Genomic DNA, 19822 nt, shown 5'->3' with positions numbered 1-19822 from the left:
GACCTGGGCTTGGGAAGTCCCAATGCTGCAGTGACTCCCAGCTCCATCTCTCCTGGCTCACTGGCCTTAGGCAAGTCACATAGCTCCTTGGAGGCTAATTTATGTATTACAAATATTTATTACCTCCTATGAGCCAAGCACTCTGCTAAGGGTGGATGAGATACAGCCCTGTTTCCAAGGAGCACAGTCTGTGGACAGAAAGAAAAAGAGGCAAGACAGGGCAGTGTGGAGGTCAGCATGGCTGGGGGCTCTCAGCTGGGGATGAGGAAGCTTCTTGGGGAAGTCATTTCTAAGTGGGGTCCTGAGGGACTAGTGGCATCTTACCAGGTTCCAGGTAGGGAGACCTGGAGGAGAGAGAAGGAAGGAGGGAGGGACGCTGTGTGCAGCCAGAGGCTGTGTAGGACTGGCCACATCACTTGATAAAAAACGAGAACATTTCAGGGCAGTGTTGATGAGAGCCACGTGACCCTGGGGGCCTATACTGAGGCCTGCACTGAGCCTTTGGTTTTATGCTCAGGACAAATATGATTAGGTTCCTGGTTTATTTATTTTTTATTTATTTATTTTTTTAAAGAGAGTGAGAGAGGGGAGAGAGAGAGAGAGAGAGAGAGAATTTTTAATATTTATTTATTTATTATTTTTAGTTCTCGGCGGACACAACATCTTTGTTGGTATGTGGTGATGAGGATCGAACCCGGGCCGCACGCATGCCAGGCGAGCGCGCTACCACTTGAGCCACATCCCCAGCCCCTAGGTTCCTGGTTTAAAAACCCCACTCTGAAAGGAGGTCAGAGGTGAGGGGTGGAGCCAAGAATCCAGGGTGTCAGAGGAGGCTGCTGTAGTTTGGTGAGAGGTGGTGGTAGCCTTGGTTTCCTCACCTGGAAGGGAGGTCGTGAGGGTTCTATGGAGTTGGATGGGAAAACTTTTGAGAATTGGAAGGGGCCACATAAGTGACAGTTGCTGCTGTGGCCCCAGTCTGCAGTCTGCCTGGTGACCTTGTAGCTGAAACAGGTCCAAGTGGAGGGTGGAGCTTTTTGCCGTCCCCTCCCACACTGTGCCCATTCGGCCTGGAGTCGGCTGGTCATGCCAAAGCTCCATCCAACTGCACAGTCGCCGCCAGTCTACTGTGGCCCCCACTTCCCTAGACTCCAGGCAGGTGGCCAGAGGCTGCACTTTGCCAACTGTAGCAACAATGAATGTCCCCATGAAGGTCAGTGTCTCTAACAGAAGGAAGAGGCTGACCACACAAGCTTCTCCAGGAAGCTGCAGCCCCAAGGCTTGGTCAAGGCTGCCGTCCCGACACGCTGGATTAACCACCTCCACTGCCTCTTTGCCTTTTCCAAAAAGAATCTCTTTCTTCCTGGCTGAATGACAGAGTGTAAACTAGGAGAGCTGCCTGACGGGTGGAGAGCCGGGGGGCTGTGGGGAAATGGGAAAACTCAGGTTTGGCCTCAGACTGGCAGGAATGGCAGAGTAGCCTGGTTCTTCACTTAACTGCCACGTGGCCTGGATAGGACCCGTGACTAAGCCTGGCTTGGGGATTAGAGACCCCAATTTAGTCACCCAGGCATGTCTTGGTTCCTCAGATCTCTTGCTTCTGTGGGAGACACATCGTTCCTGGGGACTCTTGTGGTTGCCACTGTCCGTTGAGTATGTTTTTGTTGTTAAAGGCTGAGCTCAGAGCATATTCTAAGAAACTGTTTATTCCCCTTCTCTCACCCTGTAGTGGAGCATGTTCTGACGGTCTCATTCCACTTCAGGTTTCGCCCGCTCTGTCCCTGGCCACCGTACTCCAAAGGGGAGCAGCCCTGGAGCCCTCATGGCTGCCAGTGCAAGGACTGTGGTTTGACTGAGCTGTCCCTGGAGGGCAGCGCTGAGACCAGCACATGGTGCCGGAGAACTTCAGCCCTGTGCCAGTTCTGGGGCCCCAGAGGTGGAGCAGATGCCATCCCATTTGGGTCACATAATAAAGCATGGAGTTAGGGAAGTCTCCTGGTGATGTCTCTTGGGGACAAGCAGGAGCATCAGGGCTTATGGGGTAGGTAGGCATGGTTCAGAGGGCCGCAACTGCCACTGAGCTGGCCAGTGCAGAGCTTCTGTGTGTGGGTGTGTGTGCTAGTGTATGCATGGGTGTATGTGAGAGAGAGAGAGAAAATCCCTCTGGGTCTGGGGAGATGAGGCCTCCCGGCAGAGGTGGCTGTGGTGGGAAACCGGAGCTGCTTAGGAAGTGTGTGTGGTCCTGGGGACTGATAGGAGGGGAGAGGCAGGGCCCTCAGCCACTATAGGTGGGGTAGCTTCCAGGAACAGACTTCAGGCATCTGAAAGCACAGAGGGACAGGTCCCCCACCATTGTGTGCAGTAAACACACAATGCTCATGTTTCACAGATGAGGGAAATGAAGTTTAGGAAAAGGAAGTGACTCACTGGAGTCATATAGCCACTTACGGACCCATGCTGTTTCTGCTGCCCCTTACCCACCTTGGCTATGCTCAGAATGGGCAAAGCGGCTATGGGTCTGTAGTTGCAATGTAGGCTGATTTGCAGGGTCTCTGGGAAATCCCATTTCCTCACAGTCAAAACAGGTTGTCTCAGCCAGCCTGCCAGCAGCCCCAGGTTTCCCCTCAAAAGAGCCAAACTCCAGGCCAGCCTGGCATCCTCTCCCTGGATGCAGGGCACCCACCTAGGATTGATGACACTGAGGACAGCCTGTCCTGGGACATTATCAGGAAACAAGTATTCCCTTCAGAAAAATGCCAAATAATATACACAGAATAGCCCTCTAAGGGGTGCAGCTTAGTTCTTGCCCACTCCCCTGTCCCCCAGGGTGAGCTAGACTTAGGGACTCTTTCCTGCTTGGGAGCAAGGAAAGGGAAAAGGGTCATTCTGTGCCCAAGGGCTCCACCGCTGACATGCTGATATTCTTGCTCAGTCACAATATTCAACCCTCAACCCATCTTATATTTTGGGGGGTGAGTACCAGGGATTTGAACACAGGGGCACTTGGCCACTGAGCCTCATCCCCAGCCCTATTTTGTATTTTATTAGAATCAGGGTCTCACTGAGTTGCTTAGTGCCTTGCCATTGCTGAGGCTGGCTTTGAACCCATCTTATTTTTTAACTTTATTTCAAATTGGAGTTCAGACATCAGTATATTTGCTACTGAATGTCAGCGTGTATATCATTAACTAGAGTTCAGTATTTATAATTTACATTTTGCTTATGAAGAATTGACATACAGTAAAAAATGCAAATCTTATATGTGCATTTGCCAAAGCTGCCTTTCACTTACCAGGATATTTTTAAGGTTCATCTACATTGTTAAATGTAACAATAGTTTATTGTGTCTTTAGATAAACTTTTTTATTTTAGAATCATTTTAGAGTCATAGGAAAGTTGCAAAAAGTACAGAGAGGTCAGCCATGCCTCATGCTACTTTCCTCTGTTGTTAACATCTTAAATGACATGGTATGTTTGTCAAAATAAGAACCTATCCTGGAGTGGGCACAGTGGTGCATGCTTCTATTCCCAGGGACTCAGGAGGCTGGGGCAGGAGGATGGCAAGTTCAAAGCCAGCTTGGGCAACTTAGTGAGGCACTAAGCAACTCTGAGATTCTGACTCAAATTTTAAAATAAAAAGGGCCTGAGATGTGGCTCAACAGTAGAGTGCACCTGAGTTTAATCTCCAGGGGAAAAAACACAAAAAACCTATCCTGGGATATTACCAGGGTTGATTGGGACTTTTCCACTTTTGTCTGCTTCTAATTCAAGGATGCAAGCCAGGGAGCTACACTGCACTTGAGGCCATTTCTCCCTGGGGTCCTCTGCTCTGTTCCTCACTTGTTCCTTGACAGTCTTGAGGAGCACGGCCAGGTATCTCTCGGAATGTTCCCTCAGGTTAGGTTTGTCTGAGGTTAATTAGACTGGGGTTTGGATTTTTGGAAAGAATGGGCAAGGCATCCTTGCATCCCATGGGGTACAGGGTAGCCCTGTGACCTCAAGCTGATATCAACCTTCAGCACTTGGTTAAGGTGGTGTTTGCCAGGTTTCTCCACTGAAGAATGACCCTTTTCCCTTTCTTTACTCACAAGCAAGAAAGAGTCCCTAAGTCTAGCTCACCCTGGGGGCAGGGGAGTGGGCAAGAACTAAGCTGTACCCCTTAGAGGGCTATTTTGGGTATATTGTTTGGCATTTTTCTGAAGGGGATACTTGTTTCTTTTCCCCTAACTGTTGTTTCAATCATTTATTGGCTGATTGTTTTTTTGGATTTTTTTTTTTTTTCCCGGTACCAGGGATTGAACTCAGGGGCACACAACCACTGAGTCACATCCCCGGCCCTATTTTGTTTTTTATTTAGAGACAGGGCCTCTTGAGTTACTTGGTGCCTCACTTCTGCTGAGGTTGGCTTGGAACTCACAATTCTCCTACTTCAGCTTCCCAAGCCACTGGGATTACAGGCTTGTGCCACTGTGCCAACTGGCTGATTTTTTTTTTTAAATCAAGGAAATACATGTACATAGTTTATAAAGTTAAGGTCATAAGGAAGAAGTAGCTTGGTAAGGTCTTTAACTTGTTCTGGTACTTTTGAATAGTAATGCTTACTCTACTATTTGTATTTTTTATCTTCCAATTTTATGTTACATTATAGGATATGAAATTGCCAATATTCAAACATTTTTAATCTGCAAAAATGGCAGTTTCATGTGTTACCCTAATTACCTAATGATTTGACCATACTTTGCCTTAGCCAGTAAATTTTGTGACACTTGAGGGTTTTTGTTGTTGTTGTGGTTGGTTGGTTGGTTGTGCATTATTTGCATCTGCCTCTTATCTAGCTGGCTTAGAGATCAGGCTCCCCTTCTCCAGGCAGGGCATCTTGGGGCCTGGGTGAGAAAGGAGACCCCAAGGTATGATGTTGGCCTTTGCTGTAGTCATTGCTGCTATCACTGAGCTGGGTAGCTGTGGACACGTCCTCACTGCCTGGCATGTCTGCTCGGCTGATCCCTTTGGTAGACTGGGCCCAGGCACATGGACACTAGTTCAGTTCTCCAGGTGTACCCTTAGGCCAACTGTTTGAACCCCCCAGAGTCTCAATTTCCCCATTAATGGGGATTTTAAACCTTTCCAGGGAGTTCCTGAGGTGATGGGATAGTAGTACAGTCCTGAGACTCAGTGCTCTCAGCCTCTCCCAGCTCTCCTTATCTGTTCCCGAGTTATCTTCAGGTAAATGAGAAGTGCCCAGGACAGTGTTCTCAGGTCTTGAGGCCTAGATCCCAGGCTCAGCTCAAACTATGACTTGCCTCAGGTCCCTGGCCAAATGCCTTCCTTGTTCCAGACCTCAGTCTGTCTGTCTGTGCCAAGAAGCAATTGATATTGACTTTCTGAAAGGCCTCTAAGTACCTGAGAACCACAGTGTCCACAGCAGTAAGCCCTTATTCCCTCATCCTTCAAAACTCCAGGGGTACCAAGGTCCTGGGCAGCTTGGGCTGAATGGAATTATAAGACTTCAGGGTCTAGTGTGCAGGGAGCTTGGTAAATCTTTGTTCTTCTCTGGGCCTTGTTGAGGGCCACAGTGGGCTAAGCTGCTGTACTGTTTTTTATTCTGTGGCCCAATATGGAAACTGAGCTGGGCACAGAGATCTTAGTAGCACAACCACTCAGGGCCTTGTCCTGATGAAGCTAGTCACACAGCTGAATGTAAAATTGCAATTTGAGTGATTTGTGCTAGCAAATAAGAGGTTAATGGGGCCAGGCCCTAATCTGAAGGGTAAGTGACCCTTCCTGAGGCCTGAAGGACAAATAGCTATTGACTAGATGAAAGCGAGAGAAAGGCTTTCCTCTAAACAGCAAAGATCCTGCAGCAGAGTGAGGTGGTACAGGGAGAGGGTGATGCATGTGTGTAGGAAGGGACCGGCTACAAGACCTCAGAGCCCCAGAGGCTGATCTTCACTTAAGAGCCTGGGCAGCCTTTAGAGGAATTTAAGCTGGGTAGTAACATGATCAGATTTGTGTTTTCAAAAGTTCCCTCTGGCTGCCAGGGAGCACAGTACAAAGACAGGTTAGGCAGCAGGGAATCCAGGCTTTGTTGATGTCTAGGAGATGACTGACAGATGCCTTGTCCAGGGTAGTGGCTGTGAGGATGCATATGAATGGTGGGTCTGAAGGTGCAGGAGGTAGAACTGTCAGGCCTTGGTGTCTTGGTATATGGGAGAAGTGCCAAGTGAATTTGTGGCCTGGGCTCCTGGATGGGGGATGGAGACACAGGTACCCAGGAGGAAGAGCAGGTTTGCCCAGGGAATGTGAGGAGTGTGATGGGGACCTGGTGGGGTGAATGTACCTGTGGGCATCAAGAGGGGGCCACTGGTTCATATATACTGGTCTGGAATCTAGAGGCCAAATTTTGGGATAGAGGGGTGAACTGGAAGGGGAGCAGGTAGCAGCAGAGTATTCACAATTGCTGAGGGCCCAGAAAGATCTTTCAGGTCAAGTGTGGCTTCCCTAGGCAGGGCCTTGGTTCTTGGTCCAGGGACAGGCTGGGATTTTGACAGGAAATGCCAGGCAGGTGCTGCCATGTCTCCCAACAGCTGTCCAACCCCACAGGAGCCCTGATTCAGGGAGATGTCCCACAGCTTCTCACACCCTCTTTCTCCTCCCAGATCCTGCTCATTTCTGATTACTTCTATGCCTTCCTACGGCGGGAGTACTACCTCACACACGGTCTCTACTTGACGGCCAAAGACGGCACAGAGGCCATGCTTGTGCTCAAGTAGGCCTGGTGGGGCACAGTGCTGCACAGAGACTTCAACAAGCAAGGGCCAGAAGCTGGGCCAGGCTCCATATCCAGAGGTGCCAGCAGGCAAGTCCTCTAGCAAAAGAGGTTCGAGTCCAGGGACCCAAATCACTGGCATCAAAGAGGGCCCATGGCTGGCAGCAAGGCCTGTGGGGAACAGCTGGAAGTACCCGCACTTGGACCCCTACTTTGTGGCCCTTCACACCAAGAAGTCCCCTCCCAGGCAGGAAGGGGGAAAAAGGTGAGCAGTGCTTGATAGGTTGTGGCTACTTAATAAATAAAATGTTTTGTTATAAAGATATTTACCCTGGGACCACATCCATATCACACTTAGGCCAGGAGATGGGAGAGTTGGCCTCTAATATTGCTGCGGAGCACTCATACAGGTGTGGGCTTCTAAAAGAAACAGGAAGTCCACAGAGCACAAGTGTGCCTGGGGGCTGATTGGTGTGCCACCCAGCAGCCCTCCCTAATCCCAAGCAAACAGCTGGAGGCAAAGGGCCAGGCAGGCCTGAGCAATCTTTATTCTGCAGAGGGACAATGACCACAGATCCATACACCATGAGGAGATGGGGGAGCCAAGGGCCAGTCTTTCAGGGGTGGACAGGTCCAGGCAGGGGGGCAGAGCCACAAGTGGGTGAGGGGCAGGTGGGCAGACTGGCAGGGGCCTAAAAAAAAAGACAAACCACACAGCAGGGGTGCTGGGGGCCACCCCACCCTCCCCCAACCCAGCCAGCACCCAGGGGGTCAACCCTAACATGACTGGCCTTGAGCCTACCCAGGGCAGAGCTGGTTGGTGCCCCCTAACTAGGGGCCACACCCCTGCCCAGCCCCCCAGGGGCAGAGGCAGCTCAGTTCAGGAGTCAGGAGCTCCCAGGGCAGAGCCTGACCCGGCCCCCCCACTCCCAGGCCATTCCCCCCCTACTGCTGGCTCAGAAGCCGAAGGTTTCCTGGGAGGCGTAGACCATGTAGAGGAATCCATCCTCATCCTTCTCCTGCTCGTAGATGTCCGCGATGGGTGTGGACACGCTCACCATGCTGTGCTGGTTCACCAGCAGGAAGAAGGCCTGCGTGGGGTTCAACTGCAGGCGGCGCCTGAGGGGACAGGAGGGCATGCCTGTGATGGCCAGACCCTTTCTTTCCAATGATCCAAGTCCCCAGCTTCCCACCCATTCAGCCCCTCCTACAGGCTTTCACCTAGCGCCGACCTTGACCTTTCCCAGTTTTCCAGCACAGGGGCCCAGCTCCCTGCCCGGAGACCCTGACCCCACTCACATCCCTGGTCAGCGGGGACCCAGCCCCGAACCCCCAAGCAAGTGCCCCTCTGGCCGCCGCCCACACACCGGATGATCTTGACCAACTCGCTCATGTTGACATGGTCCGGGACCAGGAACTTGGTCTTGTCCAGGACAGGCAGCTGCTTCTCTCCCTTGTAGCGCTCGATGATCACCTGGGGGTGGGGCGGGCGGGGACGCGTGAGCCCGGGGCGGGGCTTGGGCGGGGCGGGGCCGGGGGCGCGGGGCTCACCGGGATCTTGCTGGGGTGCTGGTCGCGGATCTGCTGCACCTCCTTACAGCGGTCGGCTGCGGACGGCGGTCAGCTTGAGGCCGGACGGGCCTAGGCCCTCCTCGCGGCTCCGCCCCGTCGGTCCCCAAGGGGCGGCTCCGGGCCCGCCCCAGCACCCTCCCCCGGGGCCGACGGCCCCGCAGCCCCGTGGCAAGGGACTCGGGGGGTAGAGAGGCACTCCCGTCCGGCAGAGTGACCTCCCAACCCGGGGTCTAGCCAGAGCCTGACGTCACGGGGCTGACGTCACCTGCGGCAGTCGGGGTCTGTTGGGTCGGCCGCCTTCCCCCCTCACAGGTCGCCCACAGGGCCTCACCGAAGCTCCGCCGCTGCTTGAAAGGCCGGTCCGAGGGCATCGCGCGGGCCCGGCGGGGCGCGCAGCTGGGGATCCGGGGCGCTCTGCTTAGGGATGTGGCTGCGGTTCGGGGCTCCGGGGGCTCCGGGGCTCGCGCTCAAGGGCTCCGGGGCTCGCGCTGAGCCCGGCGGCGGCGGCTGCGGGAGGTAACTCGCCCGGGTGACGTCAGGTCACAACATTCCTTAAAGGGGAGGCCGGCGCGCAGCTCCCATTGGGCCGACGCAAAACCCGCCCGCCCGGATCCGTGACGTCACGGCGCAGAGAGCCTGGATTCCCGGCGCGGGACGCGAAGGGGCGGATCTCCAGGGCGCGTCACAGTCCCGTGACGTCACGGCCGGCGCGAGCAGCTACCCCGGCCCAAACTGAAGTGAGCCCCGCAGCGGAGCGCGCGAGGAGCTGCTTTCTGCCTCCCACCGAATTCTGTTCTGAGCCTCTGAGATCCTGGAGTGGGCCTCAGCAGCCTTCACCTTCACCAGCTACCCTTCACCTTCACCAAGCTTAGCAATAGGGAACGAAAAAGGGGCAGTAGACCTGCAGAAAGAGCAGGACTCCAGAAAAGAACACCAGGCTTTAAAAGAATTCTAGAATAGAGCCATAGAAATCCACATCTCAAGGAGTGAAGTAAGAAAGTGGATCCAACACGGCAGAAGAGAAGAATCACTGAACTGGAGGCCACATCCACTTACCCAGAGAGGAAAGGTGATGGAGAATAAGCAAGAGAAGTGGCAGGATTAAAAAGGAGGTCCCGTCGGGGTTCCAGAAGGAAAGGATAAACTGTGGAAAGGCAGTCCTTAAAGGATTTCGAAAACTTGATTAAAGACTCAGATCTTCACAAAAAAATCCAGCGCAGGATAAATAAAAACATCTGCACATTTTGCAGTGAATCTGTAGAACTCCAAAGACTAAGGATCCCGGCACCCAGCCCTGGCCCCGGGGGGTTGGACCCAGTGGTGCTCTACCATTGAGCTACAACACAAGCCCTTTTTGAGACAGGGTCTTGCTAAATTGCCAAGGCCGGCCTCAAATTTGCAACCCTCATGCCACAGTTGTCTGGAGTGGCCGGGATTACAAGCATGCGCATTCGCCCCGCAAGAAATCTTCCCAAACAGGGTGGATTAACTAAAAAATTGCACCAACAAACATCAGACTTCTCAGCAGCAAATACAGAAGCCAGAATAAAATGCTATAGTATCTTCAAATCATTACAGGAAAATACTGGCACCAATTGTTAATCCATGATTTTAAGTGTTAGGGAGAAAAAAAATTACAAAAGAACATTACTGAAATATTTTTTTAAGAATTTATTTCAGCCGGATGCTGCGGTGCACACTAGTAATCCCAGTGATTAGGAAGTTGAGGTAGGAGGGTGGCAAGTTCAAGGCCAGCTTCAGCAATTTATAGTGAGGACCTAAGCAACTTAACAAGATCCTGTCTCACAATAAAAAATAAAAAAGGCTGGGGATGTGGCTCGGTGGTAAAGCACCCCTGGGTTCAATTCCCAGTACCCAAAATAAACTGGAATATACTTCAGCTTGATACAGTGGTGCATCTCAGTGATTATAATCTCAGTGACTTGGAGGCTGAGGCAGGAGAATGGCAAGTACCAGACTAGCCTTGGCAGCTTAAAGAGTCTGTGACTAAATATATATATATATGGAGGGTGTAGCTTGCTTAGTGGTAGAGCATCAATGGGTTCAATATCTATTACCCACCCCCAAAAAAGGACAGACATGTAGGTCTAAAAGGAAGACATTAGATGGAAAATGAGCAAATAAAATGGTAAACATGTAGGTAAATCTAAACAAACAATATGGATTGTGAATAGAAATGATTACTTTGTGGGGTACGAAAAACTCCTCCGAGACCCTGGTTCGATCCTCAGCACCATATAAAAATAAATAAGTGAAATAAAGATATTGTGGGCTGGGGATGTGGCTCAAGCGGTAGCTTTAGCGCGCTTGCCTGGCATGCGTGCGGCCCGGGTTCGATCCTCAGCACCACATACCAACAAAGATGTTGTGTCCGCCGAGAACTAAAAAATAAATATTAAAAATTCTCTCTCTCCTCTCTCACTCTCTCTTTAAAAAAAAAAAAAGAAAAAGAAATAAAGATATTGTGTCCAACTACAATTTAAAAAAATATTTTAAAAAACCCCAAGGTATATGGGACTAACACTAGACTGGAAAGAGCAATAGGGTAAAGTGTTTTAGGGAGCCTGATTTGTTTGAGAAAGGATAAAGATGTTGATTATTGTCTGGCTTAGTCAAGTGTGTGTTTCCCACTTAAGGATCACTGAAAGATATAGACGGAAAGTATGTCTCCAAGGCAGAAAAGCTATAAGGATAGTAAAGACCATTAAAAATATAGCAGAAAGGGCTGGGAATGTGGCCCTGGGTTTGATTCCCAGAACCACAAAAATAAACAAATGGCACCAAAAGTAAAAAGCTGGAAAATTCTGTACAGAGAAAAACTAACAAAAAGCATACCTATAGAAAAATCAGGGCTGGGGATGTAGCTCAACAGTAGTGCACTTGCTTAGCATGCATGAGGTCTTGGAGTCAAGCCCCAGGAACCACCCCTGCCCCCCAAAAAAACAGTTTGCCTTATTGGCAAATGACATTTTCTTTTCTGTTTTTTTTTTTTTGTTGTTGTTGTTGTTGTTATTGGGATTGAGTCTGGGGCCACCTTACCGCTGAGCTAGATCCCAAGCCCTTTTTGTTTTTAAGTTGAATGCAAGGTCTTGCTAAGTTGCTAAGGCTGGCCTCAAATTTGGAATCTTCCTGCCTCAGCCTCCTGAGACACGGTGACTTCAGGAATGTGCACCAGGCCTGGCAAGGACATTCATTAGGGATTAAGACAGCCACTGCAAAATGATGAAAGGGGTAGTTCTTAGTTCTGTGTATATGTTCCAGGTTTTAAAAATGAGGGTGAAATACATAGAAAAAGACAGAATATACAGCAAAATGAGAGGATACAAGAGAAATTGCCAAGTCCATCACAGTGGGAGAATTAAGGCTTTTTTTTTTTTTTAAGAATTTAACCTTTATTTTATTTATTTGTTTGTTGTTGTTTATTTTTATGTGGTGCTAAGGATCGAACCCAGGGCCTCACCCATCCTAGTCAAACTCTCTACCACTAAGCTACAACCCCAGCCTCAAATTAAGACTTTTTTGAATAATGAATAGACCAAATAAGAGATGTAGACAATTTTAATACCATCAATAATCCTGATCAGTGGATCTCTACAGAATCCACATATTACTTTCAGATACAAGAATTATTTACAGCTGGGCACGGTGGTGCACACCTATAATCCCAGTGGCTTGGGAGGTTGAGGCAGGAGAATCATGAGTTCAGAGTCAGCCTCAGCAATTTATGAACTTAGCAACTCAGCGAGACCCTGTTTCTAATAAAAACATTAAAAAGGGCTGGATGTGAGCACCCCTGGGTTTAATGCCCAGTACCAAAAAAAAAAAAAAAAAAAAAAAGAAGAAGAAGAAGAATTTACCAAAAAAAAGAGACCCAACTACTAGACTCCAAAACAAAAACAAATATAAAATAGTAAATTTTATACAGACCATAATTTTTGACTACAGACAAGAGCCAAATAAGCTCTAAAAATTTGGAAATTTAAACCTACTTTGAAATAACCCTCTTTACGCAAAGATGAAAATCATAAAAATGAGAAACATGTAACTTAAACAAAAATGACTAGACAGCTGGGGTTGTGGCTCAGTGGTAGAGCACTTGCCTAGCATGTGTGAGGTACTGGGTTTGATTCCCAGCACCAATATAAATAAAAAAGATCCACTGACAACCATATATATATATAAAATGACTATACATCTAGGCACAGTGTCCCATGTCTGTAATCCCAGTGGCTTGGGGGGAATGAAGTAGGAGCATCTCATTGAGTTTAAGACCAGCCTCAGCAATTTTGCAAGGCCCTAAACAACGAGAGATTGTGTCTCAAAATTTAAAGTAAAAAGGGCTGGGATGTGGCTCAAAAAGTATATATATTAATAACTTGCATGGGGCCAGGCATGGTGGGACATGCCTGTAATCCCTGTGGATTATAGGCTGAGGTTTGAGGATTGCGAGTTCAAAGCCAGCCTCAGCAAAAGCAAGGTGCTAAGCAATTCAGTGAGACCAGTCTCTAAATAAAATACAAAGTAGGGTGGGCTTCAGTGGGAGAGTGCCTCTGAGTTCAATCCCTGATACCTCCCCCCCAAAAAAAAAAAACACTTGGAGACAACTTAAATAGCATTTAGAAAATTTATAGCTTGGGGCTGGGGATGTGGCTCAAGCGGTAGCGCGCTCGCCTTGCTACCTCGTGCGGCCCGGGTTCGATCCTCAGCACCACATACAAAAAAAACCAAAGATGTTGTGTCCGCCAATAACTAATAAATAAATAAATATTTAAAAAAAAAAAGAAAATTTATAGCCTTATTATTGATATGATATTAGATAAGAAAAAATATAGCTGGGTGCAGTGATGCATGCCTGTAACCCTAGCAGCTTGGGAGGCTGAGGCAGGAGGATATCTGGTTAAAAGCCAGCCTCAGCAACTTAGCAAGGCCCTGAGCAATTTAGCAAGAACTAATCTTGAATTAAAATGTAAAAAATGGTTTTGAGGAGGACTGGCGATATAGTTCAGTTGGTAGAGTGCTTGCCTCACATGCACAAGGCCCTGGGTTCAATCCCCAGCACGTGGGAAAAAAAGTCTGGGGATATGGCTCAGTGGTACAGCACCCCTGGATTCAATCCTTGCTACCAAAAAAAAAAAAAAAAAAAAGACAGAAAGAAAAAGAAAAAAGAAATGAGCAGACAATCAATATAAACTCAAAGCAAGTGGAAGGAAGGTAATAATGAGCAGAAAGTGATTACATAGAAGACAAAAACACTAGCATGGACCACAAGACATAGCTGGGAAATTTGAAAAGACCAATAAACACAGTGCAAAAGTGATGTCCATGTAGATCACAGATGTCCTTTAAATAGAGATACAGCAGAAATGACAAGAATATTATAAATTTTATGCCAATAAATTTGTTATTTTTAAAAAAATTTGTAGTTGTAGATGGACATAATGCCTTTATTTTATGTATTTATTTTTATTTGGTGCTGAGGATTGAACCCAGTGCCTCACACATGCTAGATAAGTGCTCTACCACTGAGCCCCAGCCTCAGTCCCTTTAGCATTTTTAGAAAAGCAAAAAATCAGTACTCACCTAACTGTATCTATAATACTAATGGGATTCATTTAAATATCTTGCTGTGGTTTCCATAACTACACTTTTCCAATGAAAGGGTGAGCAAAGTTCCTTTAAAGTGTCAGACAGTAAAGATTTTAGGCTTTGCAGGTCACCAGATCTCTGATTTTTGTTCATTTGGTTTTGTTTTTTTGGTTTTACTGAGGATTGAACCCAGGGCCTCACATCTGTGAGGCACTCTACTACTGAGCTACACCCCAGCCCAAGCCTCTGGATTTGCTGCTGCATCCCAATAAAACCTTATTTGCCAGGAGACAGACATGTCCCGGGGTCTCAGTTTGCTCTTGGCCCAAAGCTGTGTGTCAATATAGACAAACTTCACATTGTCACAGGACACTGAGTAGAATCAGAGCCATTAAGGGCAGCAGAAAGAACTGGGTCAGCCATGGCCTTGGGGAAGTGGTTCCACCTGTCTTTCATCAGGCAGCCCTGACCTGGCGCTGGCGCTGGAGCTGGGGAGGAGGGCTAATTCCCTACACCCTAAGGTGTGCCCTCGTCCTTCTCACTTGACCTCAGCAGGCTGATCCCTCCAGGCTCTGGTTTCCCTGCTCACTGGCCCCTGGGCTGCCCCATCTAACTGAATCCCGTGGTGTGGCCTGGCTTCCATGTCTCTACTTGACTGCCTAACAGAAACCCTAAACTTGCCCTGCCCAGAACAAATCCATGATTTCCCCCCAAAAGTGTTCCAGTTGTAATCTTTTCTGTCTCTATTTTTTAGGTCAAAAACCTCAGAATCCGTGACCCCTTCCTTTCCTTTCCCACTCCCACCTACCTCACATCCAGTCCATCCTCAAATCCAGTGATTCCACCTCCACCACTGCCATCCAGGCCAGAGCCGCCACCTTCTCCTCTTGGGTGCCCCTGCTCTGGCCTTACCTCCGTCAGTCTGGCCTGACTGCAATGACAACAGCAATCCTGTGCCCGCAGGACAGGCTTATGCCATCCCTGCACCCAACTCATGCAGAGTAAAGCCAAGGGATGGTGGGGGTGCACGAGGCCCACGGGATCCAGCCCACAGCTCCCCTGGCCTCATCTACTTACTGAGCCTTCTTGGCTTCAGCCTGGAATATTATTCAAAAATCTCTGTGTGATTCATCCCTTCACCTTCTTCAGGTCTTGCAAGGGTCAACTGTGGTTTCAAGGAGAACTTCTCAAATGGTCTAATGTAATTGCAGCCCCTCCCTCTCTCACTCCATCTCCTACATCCCTGCTCCTTACTGCTTTTTTTTTTTTTTTTTTTTTTTTTCATGATGCTGGGGAGGAACACAGGGCCTGGCTTGCCAGGCCTAGGCCTTCATATAGATGGAATCATGCAGTAGGTATTCTTTTGTGTCTGACTTCTTTAACTCAACATAAAGTTTTTGAGGTTCATTCACTTTAGGCTGAGCGCCGTGGCATAGGCCTGTAATTCCAGCTACTCAGGAGGCTGAGGCAGGAGGATGGCAAGTTCCAGCCAACCTCAGCAATTTAGTGAGATCCTGTCTTAAAAAAAAAAATGGGCTGGGGTGAGTTAGCCCAGTGGTGGGATATCTTAGTAGTAGAGCAAATAGAGCAAATCCTCCTCCTCCACCACCACCATCTCTGAGGCAGCGGATCAGTTCCTCAACCTGCCCACGAGGTTCCTTCGTATGGACATGGACGCACCAGATTGTTTATTCAATCTTCCATTGATGGTTAACTGGGCTGATTTCAGTTTGGGGCAACTGTGAACAAAGCTGCTGTGAACATTTCCTGTGACAGTCATCGTGTGATATATTTCTTTTGTTTCACTTGGACATACCTAGGAATTGCTGGGTTGTCCGGCAGGAGTGTTTACCAGCCATTTTTACAGAGCATTTTCCCACTTTTGGCCCCTGTCAACAATATATGGGAATTCTAGTTGCTTTGTATCTTTGTCACTGTTCAGTGTTGTCATTCCCTTTATTTTATCCATTTTGTTGTGTCTAGTGGTATCTCATTGTAGTTTTAAATTTAATGTCATGTTATTTTTGAAAACTTTCTTTTTTCTTTTCCATTAAAAGGCAAGCCCCTATGGCCAAGATGATTGATTGACTGACTGATTGATTGATTGCAGTGCTGGGATTGGAACTCAGGGCCTATATGTGCTAGGCAAGAACTCTGCCACTGTGCTACATCTCTAGTCCCCAAGCTTTTCTAGATGCTTGGATCCTGCTCTATCCCAGCACCAAGACAGGGTGTGGCACATGGCAGGTGCTCAGTAAATATCCTTTGAGTGAATGACCTTTCCTCTTGATGCCCACAGTGTCATCTTTGCCTTGCCACAGGGTGTGTCTCCCATGCAGACCATGTTCAGGGACTGAGTCTGTGGCAAGTATAGCTGCTGGGTGCTGAGAAACAGGTGTGGGAGTTTCAGCTCTGAGAAGCTTCTGGCCCGTGGTCAAGCATGCTCCTCGCAGCTCCACTCCTACCCTCTCATTCCTGCTGTTCTGTGGCTCCTGACTTGGACACATGAGCCTGAGTAAAAGCAGACAGCTGGCCTTGGCTGGGCTGTCACATGAGGGTGAAGTACCACTGGCCTGGGTAGCCACTGATGACAGTGTGATCTCACAGGTCACACAGTTCCTTGGAGTCTGTTTGCTTGTTTGCACTAAGACAGGCAGGCCAGAGTCAGACCTGGATCTAAGGCAGCTTCACCATTTACTGAATAAATTTGAACATGTCTTTCACTATGGAAGCTCGATTCTTCACCTGAAAATGGAGACAGTATCCAAACCTACCTCTGAGGTTGAAATCAGGGCACAACTTAGAAGTCCTGGGGTCTTGGGAGAGACAGGAATCAGCTGGACCAACTTGGGCATCACCCATGTGATGTCTTATTTAAGGTGATGATCTCCCTTGTAAAATGGGCTTCCACTGGGAGGACCCAAGAGCGTTGGTGTTTGAGTCAGGGTCATTATCTCTGAGTTGCTGTTTACAGACTCCAAGTGGGATTTTCCAAAGATCAGAGGAATTAAGACCCACGCAGGGGTCCTCAAACCTCAAGCTCAGACTCTGGCTTCACTGGGCAGGTGGAGGCCAAGACCATCAACCCCACTGCCACAAGCTTCAGGAGGCCTCCACCAGCTGGCTCTGGTCCCTCCAGCAGCTCTGGCCTCCCTCGTTCTAACCCACCTCCCCAGGGAGGGGGCCAGTGTGCCACCCCCACGCTCCAGTGTCCTCAAGCCCCGCCTTCCCCCATATCGGTCCTCTGAGCTGTCACCTGGGGAGGCTGCCTGTGCTCAGCTGTGCTCAACCACCCCTGGGAGCCTGTGCCATCTGTGCTCTGGCTGACTCCAGCCTGTCCCTCCAGGCTTCAGGTCGAGGCCCTGCCTCTTGAACAAAGGTCGCCTCGGCATTGGGGTTCCTCAAACTCGGCACATTAAAAGAAGGTCACTGTCTTCGCCCAGACCAGGGCCTCCAGCCAATCCCCACGCCCCAGCCCCATCCCAGCAGCTGACCAGACTCAGTGGACTGCCATGCCCCGTCCCCACGCGCCAGTCAGCCGCTATCCCAGGCCTCCAGCCCATCTGGACCTCCCTCGCGTCTCCACTCTCACTCCCCGGGAGGCCGCGGTCGCCCCAGCCACCGAGGCGAGCCACCGCGCGTGCCCTCTCCGTCGCTCGTCCGCCCTGCACAGGCTCCACATCCCAAGCCCTGACTCTGCTGCTGCGTAAACCTGGCAGAGCCCCAGTCCTGGCTGAATTCCGCGGTGCGTCTCCTCGACCGCAGGCCCCGGGATGCAGGAGCCCCATGGCCGCCCAGCCCGCCTCGCCCTCGGTCCGCGGCTCCTTCGCGGCCGCCAGCCCCTTCACGCGGGCCCTGGTGCCAGCCTTCCTCACTCTTGGCCTCTGCTGCTCTGGGAGGCCACTCAGCGCCCCCACCTCACACCCCCGGCCGACCCCCCCACTTGGTACTGGCCGCTTCTCCCCTAGGCATCCGCTCCCGATCCCGCTCCAGTGGCTCTTCCATCCCCACCGTCGCCCTTGTCAAGAGCCACAGAGTCCTCAATCCTCAGGTCCCGTGACCACTTCCTCCTTGAAATCCTCAGTCCTCAGGCTGCGGTGACAGAGGCTACTATCCCATTCCTCCTGAATGTCCTTTAGGGCAGCCGCGCACCCCAATAGAGGACTTGGTTTCCCAGTTTCCATGCAGTTAGGATGGGCGAGTCGTTAAACTCTGGTCAGTAAGCATCAGTGGAAAGTGTTGTGCGAAATTCTGGGAAATCTCCTTAAAGAGTATTTCCTTCTCCACCCCAGCCTCCATCAGCTGCCTGGAATTTGAATGTGAGGTCTGTGGTTTCAACAGCTATCTTGGAGGTAGCGGAACTAGAAGCTGAAATGAACCTGGGCTCTGGACTACTGACCGGATCAACTTTGGTCCTGTTGTTTATAAACCAGTTTTTCTGGGTTTTCTGAGGCTGAACTACACCCTAAGTGAAACTTCTGTGACCACCAAGTCTTCTCACCGCTGCTCTTCTACAAGAGTCCAGAGATGAAGCTATCAGGTGCTGCTTTCAGACCCCATTTCTCCTCCCTCTCTTCCTTCTTTCACTCTGATGAATTCCTCTGAAGTCCCTTGACTTTTAAATACCAATCACAGAGACCTGGGGTTGTGGCTCAGAGGTAGAGTGCTCACCTGGTATTCCTGAGGTACTGGATTTGATCCTCAGCACCACATAAAAATAAAATTTATTGTGTCCACCTATAACTAAAATAAATAGGCTAATAACTACACATCTGCATGTCCAGCATGAACCCTCAGAATAGTGTACTCAGCAATTCACTCAACACATCTCATTAGACATATTGGTAACTAATAGCTTCAATTAAACAGGCCACTTTGTTTCCCTCTACCCCTTCAAAATCCCCCACTCATTCCCATCTCCGTAACTGGAAGTACCTGGTTGCCAACAAGCACTCTGGAGTCTTCCTTCATATCTAACACCCGTGGTCAACACCAAGTCCTGACACACTTCTGAAGGCCCCACTTCTGGGCCATGAAACCTCTCTTGTCCAAGTCACCTCCAGTTCTCACTGGCTAACTGGGCTCCTGCTTCCCTCAACCCTGCATTCTCCACTAAACTCCCAGGATGTAAAACACATGTTCATCTTCAAAGATAGGAGGAGACTTCACAGAGATCTGTCATGCTTGTGGTGGCTTCCCTTTGGGTAATGCTCCAGTTCTCCAGGGAATTGTAGATAAAATTCTCTTCACTCTTCAATTACTTTATTGGAAAAGGGCTGGGAGGCACCAGTTTACAAGCATATTGTTAGAATATTAAAAACTTGTATCAAAAAAATCAGGCATGGCGGCATATACCTGTAATCCCAGCAATTTGTGATCCTCTTGCCTCAGTCCCCTGAGTCACTGGGATTACAGGTGTGCACCACCAAGCCCAGCTGGGATTTCCTTTTAATTGTATAACTTTTATTTTCCGGTGCTGATACTAAATTATCTTAAAATCTCTGGAGAACCAAAACCTCCTCTTATATATTCAGATACATCAGACAGCCTATTATTTTTCTCTTCTTGGAAACATTTCCCCTTTGCACTTACTCTCTGGGCTTATTGCCCAGTGCTCTTCACCATTGCTTGGAAGCTTCCCTTGTCTGCCATGCATTGAGTCTCTGATTGCCTGGATTCTGTATCTGCTTGCTTTGCTTTATTCCCTTGCTTTAATGAAGTACATATTCCAGTAGCTTCCTGAGAAAAGGTGCATGGGGGATGAAGACATGCAGACTTGTCAGTCTGAGAATATTTCACTTAAAATGACTGGGCTGAGAACTTCAGGTTGTCTTTTTTTTTCCCTCCAGAAGTTTGAGGGCAGAAACTACCTATTTCTGG

General features: G+C 49.2%; 2 protein-coding genes across 3 annotated transcripts in view; one reads left to right on the top strand and one right to left on the bottom strand.

Annotated features, from left to right (window-relative positions):
- Pigu (phosphatidylinositol glycan anchor biosynthesis class U) overlaps positions 1-7051 on the top strand; it is an 87854-nt gene extending 80803 nt beyond the window's left edge. For both annotated transcript variants that reach the window (XM_077799473.1, XM_026383216.2), the window contains one exon: positions 6654-7051. In XM_077799473.1, the coding sequence (XP_077655599.1) occupies positions 6654-6767 (114 nt within the window). In that variant the 3' untranslated portion in view covers positions 6768-7051. The remainder of the gene's footprint in view (positions 1-6653) is intronic.
- A 237-nt stretch (positions 7052-7288) lies between these two features.
- Positions 7289-8872, bottom strand: Map1lc3a (microtubule associated protein 1 light chain 3 alpha). The gene is made up of 4 exons (XM_026383202.2): positions 8667-8872; positions 8315-8370; positions 8131-8237; positions 7289-7882 (listed from the first exon to the last, which is right to left on the bottom strand). The coding sequence occupies exons 1-4, from the start codon at positions 8704-8706 to the stop codon at positions 7720-7722; spliced, it is 366 nt and encodes a 121-aa protein (XP_026238987.1). The 5' UTR covers positions 8707-8872; the 3' UTR covers positions 7289-7719.
- Between the last annotated feature and the right edge of the window lie 10950 nt (positions 8873-19822).

The sequence above is a fragment of the Urocitellus parryii genome, chromosome 6 (assembly GCF_045843805.1).
Source record: "Urocitellus parryii isolate mUroPar1 chromosome 6, mUroPar1.hap1, whole genome shotgun sequence".
Taxonomy (NCBI): Eukaryota; Metazoa; Chordata; class Mammalia; order Rodentia; family Sciuridae; genus Urocitellus; species Urocitellus parryii.
This window is presented reverse-complemented; position numbering and strand designations above follow the sequence as displayed.

Coding starts and splice junctions, on each gene's coding strand:
- Map1lc3a (XM_026383202.2), bottom strand. CDS start 8,706: ATGCCCTCGGACCGGCCTTTCAAGCAGCGGCGGAGCTTCG. Junction 8,371..8,666: donor CAAGCAGCGGCGGAGCTTCG/GTGAGGCCCTGT, acceptor CGCCGTCCGCAG/CCGACCGCTGTAAGGAGGTG. Junction 7,883..8,130: donor GAGTTGGTCAAGATCATCCG/GTGTGTGGGCGG, acceptor CTGTCCCCTCAG/GCGCCGCCTGCAGTTGAACC.